Raw genomic sequence first — 5,256 nt, 5'->3', positions numbered from 1 at the left:
ATGTTCTCGGAATACTGCTCTGAGCCGTACGTGATTGAACCAATTCGCGTCATATACCCTGATGGCCGCGAAGTCATAACACCCAACCTGGATCCACGAAAAACAACCTTGCACGTGTCATACGTGAATCGCTGCACAGGCTTGAAGCAAACGGGAGAGGAGATTGCTGGGCTGCTGAAACGCATGGGACACGGTGCATGTCCATCGGCATCTGACCCTGATATTGTCGATGTTCTAATCCCAGTAACACGACCTGATATTCTACATGAATGTGACTTGATGGAGGATGCGGCTGTGGCTCATGGGTTCGACAACCTGCCAAAAACCTTCCCGCAAACCAACACGGTGGGAGGTCCGCTTCCCATAAATAAACTGGGTGATGTAATTCGACATCAATGTGCTCAGTCAGGATGGCTGGAAGTGCTCCCACTTATTTTGTGCTCACACGATGAAAACTTCGGATGGATGAACCGCTCTGATGATGGCAAAACAGCAATTGTTCTCGAAAATCCCAAGACTTCAGAGTATCAAATTGTGCGTACATCGTTGCTTCCGGGTATCCTTAAAACGATTCGCGAAAATAAAAATCACGCTCTTCCTGTCCAAGTTTTTGAAGTATCAGACGTTGCATTCAAAGATGCTAGTGAGAAGCAAAGAATGGCGCGTAATGAAAGGCATGTTGCAGCAATTTACTGCAACAAAGCGGCAGGTTTTGAGATTGTGCATGGTCTTTTGGATAAACTAATGATGATGCTGGATGTACCTCGTATATTTAATGGTGACGAGAAAGCCCAGCGTGGTTATTATTTGCGTGAGGCAGAAGATCCATCGTTTTTCCCTGGTAGGGCGGCTCATATTGTGCTTCGCCAACCGGTGCCTTCCTCTAGAGGACTGGAATCCACCCATGATCTCATGCAGGCGCTAGGTGGTGATCAATGTGTTGGCACAATTGGAGTCCTTCATCCTGAAGTGTTGCACCGCTTTGACCTGGCATTCCCATGTTCAGCATTTGAATTTAATCTTGAACCGTTCCTGTAGGTCACACTCGTAGGACACACGTGACTAGGCGTTCTCGCGTGCGAGCCCTTTTGATTAGGATCCTGAGCCTACGTGTGGGGTAAAGACGTTGGAACATGGGAGAGCCTGTGCTAGTTGCGCCATCCTCGCGGACTAGCGCCATCTCCCATGAACCAATCGGAGGAGCGAGTCTTAGGAGGGCACCTAGCTTGTTTCTTCGTCGCATGATGCCGTCGCAACGTGATATAGCACAAGATCAGATCTACACGGCGGAACCATTCGAGGACCCAACGCCAATTCCCGTGGTCCCACTTACTACTGAGACGCAAGAGAACCGTCTTAAAAACTGGGTGTCCTTCTTGCAAGTCGCGAGTGCTTTCACTTTTTTGTTTTGTTCTTGGGGCTTGATTGGCTGCTATGGTACTTTTTTTGTTTATTTCAAAGACCATCTTGTTCCAGCGAATTCAGCCTCAGAACTTTCATGGATTGGATCAGTTCAAACTTTTCTGGCCATGATTGTTGGGATTTTGACTTGCCCTTTAGTCGATAAAGGAAACATGTTTTCTATGTGCACGGCGGGATCCATCATCATAGTTCTTGGTGTGATGATGGATGCGCAAAGTACAAATTATGTCCAAGTGTTTTTTTCGCATGGCATCTGCATTGGACTTGGTTCTGGTTTAATCTATCTTCCCTGTGTAACGTGCTGCTCAGAGTATTTTTCGACAAGACGCGGAACAGCATTGGGCGTTGCAACTCTAGGAAGTAGTATTGGTGGCTTGATTTGGCCTGTTGTGTTCAACAATCTGCAGCCAAGCATTGGCTACGTATGGACAATGCGTACTATCGGTTTTATGATTTTGGGCTTGCTATTTTTTGCGCTGAGTTGCTTTCGTCCAAGAAAAGAAGCAATTGAGCCAAGAAGGATGATTGCCATGAATGTGTTCAAAGACCCGCCTTTCCTTATTTTCATTCTTGCTTATCTGCTATGCATGTTTGGACTTTATGTCCCAAATTTTTTTTTGCCTTCGTTCGGAAAGCATAGCAACTTCAGCAGCTCCATCTTTCCCTATACGACATGCCTGTCCAAATCTGGTGGTATTGCAGGACGCCTTTTATCTATATTGTTGACCCAGCGAATCGGTGCGTTTAATTTGTTCATTCCTCGCACCATCATAGCAGCTGCTCTTATCTTCGTGTGGGTTTCAATCTCACAACAGGGCAGTTTTGTGACTTTGGTGATTTTGTATGGATTCTTTACAGGATCTCTGTTGTCTTCCGTGCCAATGCTTGTGTCCATGTTGACTGAAGAAGCATCTGAGATAAACTTGCGTCTCTGTATGGCAAGCTTTATTTCTTCGTTTGGTGTGTTGCTTGGTCCACCTATTGCTGGCTCACTACTTCAAGTGGAGCCTCCAAAATACCTCCATGCACAGCTCTTCGCAGGAGTTATGTTGACTGGATCAGGGTTGTGCCTGGCCTTAGCTCGCGCCATGAAGGTTGGTCTTCACCCTATCAAACGTTTCTGAAGTTCGCTCCAAACAGGCTCTTGTGGCAATCCGTCGGAAGAGTCGTTTGCCTTACGCATTACATCTGTTGTGTTTTCAAGCGCATGTAACGTAATCAAGGGTATCTCACATAATACCTCTTCTACAAGAATCAAAGATGGATCTGAGCAATTCTATGTTCTGCTTAATATTGTTCGATCGGGCAACGATAGTATGTAAACACCTGTGTATGTTCCCCTTCGGAAAACCGTGTAAATTATACCCAACTAATTGTATGTGTTTCATTGAACCATAGTTGCCTTACTTCATTCCTCTGGATAGGATTCTCGAGACGCAAGTTTTTAGATCTGGCTGAGCTGGGCGGGGATCACGTAAAGATTTGGAAGACAGGTCTGATTGCCTTCGAATCCCTTAAAAATATATGAAGGCTACTGACAAGACCTTCAACTTTTTTTAACCCTATCTTTAATAAAGTTTTTTGTCGTTAATTCTCTTGCTCTAGTTTCGGTTACTTGTGCTAAGGACAGTTAAGTCTCGTTGAATGGGCACGTTCTGCCAATGCTGACGCCGATTAACTCAAGTGCAAGTTCAGAAGTAGTGACATTGCTTTCAATCACAGTTCTTTAATTATGATCATTGCCGAGGGCGCTACTGCAGGCGGCAACGAAAAAGGTCAGAGTCGAAGATAACTCAGACTTCACTATCCAATGCGGTGGCTGCGCTGTCTACGTCCTTGGATGCTTGTGATTTTTATGAGAAGTCCAGGCCTGTTGGGCAAAAACGATCACACTAATTTTCCTTCTTTTAGGCACCAATTTATACGCTCAACGTAACTATCTTAAAACGTGTTGGGGCCCATCAGATCGATGCGCTGGAAAGAATTGGTGATTGCGATGGAATGGATGCCCGTGTGAGAAGTTTTCTAGTGCTACACTCGTCATCAAATATAGAGACCTTGTTAGGCAGAATAAACAAGATAGTTGCCCAGTATCATAGTGCAGATTCCTCCCTAGCATATGCTTGCTACGTACGAAGAATTTCTATTGATTAATACCCGGTTACGCGCTTTGGCTGGTAAGGCTCTTCTAGATACGAAATCTCTTCGTCCGTCAACTTGACCTTGACTGCGTCGACTGCCTCATCAATCCGGCTTGTCTTGCTAAGACCAAGAATAGGTGTCACATATTTTTTGCTCAGCAGCCATGCGATAGTTACCTGTGCCATGGCAACGCCCTTCTTCTTGGCAATTTCTTCCACACGGTCAACAATGACCTTGTCTGCTTCCTCACCCTTGCCAAGGACTGTCTGACGGAACTTGTCATGAGTAGAACGTTCAGTGCTTGGCCCATTCCATGGCCGCGCAAGAGTCCCAGACGCCAATGCGTACCAGGGGGTCAGGCCAACCCCGGTGTTCTGGCAGTAAGGGATCATTTCGCGCTCTTCTTCGCGATACAATAGGTTATATAAGTTTTGCATCGCCACGAATTTATGCCATCCGTGCTTCTCGGCAATATTTTGCAGCTGCTGAAATTCCCATGCAGCCATTGAGCTTGCACCAATGTACCGAACCCAGCCCCGCTCGATCACGTCGTTCAGTGCACGCATAATTTCCTCTTTTGGCGTCTCCCGATCAAGTCGATGAATCCAAAGAACATCAAGATACGTTCCAAGTCGCTTAACGCTCTCCTCAACCGAGTCAAGAATGTGCTTGCGAGAAAGTCCCATTCGGTTTACAAACACGCCGTCGTTGGTCCGCCCCCCAGCTGACCCGATGGGTCCTTTCTCGGCGCCAAAGTAGCACTTTGACATGATGACAACGCGCTCACGCGGAATATTGTACTTTTTCAGCGCCTTTCCCACAATCTCCTCTGATCTTCCATAGCTGTAAACATTCGCCGTGTCCCAGGTATTGATTCCCCGCTGGTACGCATGATGAAGCATCTCCAAAGACTCGGGCTCTTCAAGCACCCATTCAGCCCAATCTTTTTCACCGTAAGACATGCATCCCAAGATAATTTTGGATACTTTGAGGCCAGACCGCCCAAGATTGACGTATTCCATTGCGAGAGTGGATGGTTCGCAAACGCTTTCGTCGAGGCTGCCGTTTTAAAATGCACGGGTCAAGAGTTTAATAATGCACTCCATCCTCCCGTATTTTGTCCGCGGTGCAACTAGCACGAGCTGGAGAATCTCCGTCGACAATTCGCGGCGTGCAAGCTCACGTGCAAAATTACGACGACGGCCAAGGTCGTGAATCCCCTAGCCCATCTACATCAAACGCAGGCCGTAGATCCACACAGGTCTAGCATTCTATTTCACCCTCTCCAGCTTGAAGTATATTTCTTGTTACCATGTTCAGGCAAAGATTCCTTGGTGCACGAAACGTGTGATACGACAAGATAGTGTGGATGTGGTTGTTATGTGTGAATAAAATCTGGCGCTTATCACCAATATCGAAATTGTTAGATTTGTGTCATTACCCTGCATATTTTTCAAATGAGAAGACACCAGCCAAGATTCTAGTACTTTGAGGCGTCATGAGACTTACCTATATCGCTACATACAAGCTCAATAAGACCATTAGAGACTACAGTTAATATGTGCAATATATTAACGGCGGCAAATCCTAGAGAACGATGCGCCTGTGCGACAGATCGATCAGTGGCGATATGCTCAGTTCTGGAAAGTTTATGGCGGGTGCACTATACCAAGCATCCGAGCAGTGTCAGTC

General features: G+C 46.3%; 3 protein-coding genes across 3 annotated transcripts; 2 read left to right on the top strand and 1 right to left on the bottom strand.

The window, feature by feature from the left end:
- Positions 1 to 1,038, top strand: MGL_4265 (uncharacterized protein; the record flags this gene model as incomplete). The annotated part of the gene is made up of 1 exon (XM_001728548.1): positions 1 to 1,038. One exon carries the CDS (start codon positions 1 to 3, stop codon positions 1,036 to 1,038), a length of 1,038 nt encoding a protein of 345 aa, XP_001728600.1.
- Positions 1,039 to 1,241: 203 nt separating this feature from the next.
- MGL_4264 (uncharacterized protein) lies at positions 1,242 to 2,546 on the top strand (the record flags this gene model as incomplete). Its single annotated transcript, XM_001728547.1, has 1 exon — positions 1,242 to 2,546. One exon carries the CDS (start codon positions 1,242 to 1,244, stop codon positions 2,544 to 2,546), a length of 1,305 nt encoding a protein of 434 aa, XP_001728599.1.
- A 1,026-nt stretch (positions 2,547 to 3,572) lies between these two features.
- Positions 3,573 to 4,586, bottom strand: MGL_4263 (uncharacterized protein; the record flags this gene model as incomplete). The annotated part of the gene is made up of 1 exon (XM_001728546.1): positions 3,573 to 4,586. One exon carries the CDS (start codon positions 4,584 to 4,586, stop codon positions 3,573 to 3,575), a length of 1,014 nt encoding a protein of 337 aa, XP_001728598.1.
- Between the last annotated feature and the right edge of the window lie 670 nt (positions 4,587 to 5,256).

The sequence above is a fragment of the Malassezia globosa genome (assembly GCF_000181695.2).
Source record: "Malassezia globosa CBS 7966 chromosome Unknown mgl_sf_1002.1, whole genome shotgun sequence".
Lineage (NCBI taxonomy): Eukaryota > Fungi > Basidiomycota > Malasseziomycetes > Malasseziales > Malasseziaceae > Malassezia > Malassezia globosa.
This window is presented reverse-complemented; position numbering and strand designations above follow the sequence as displayed.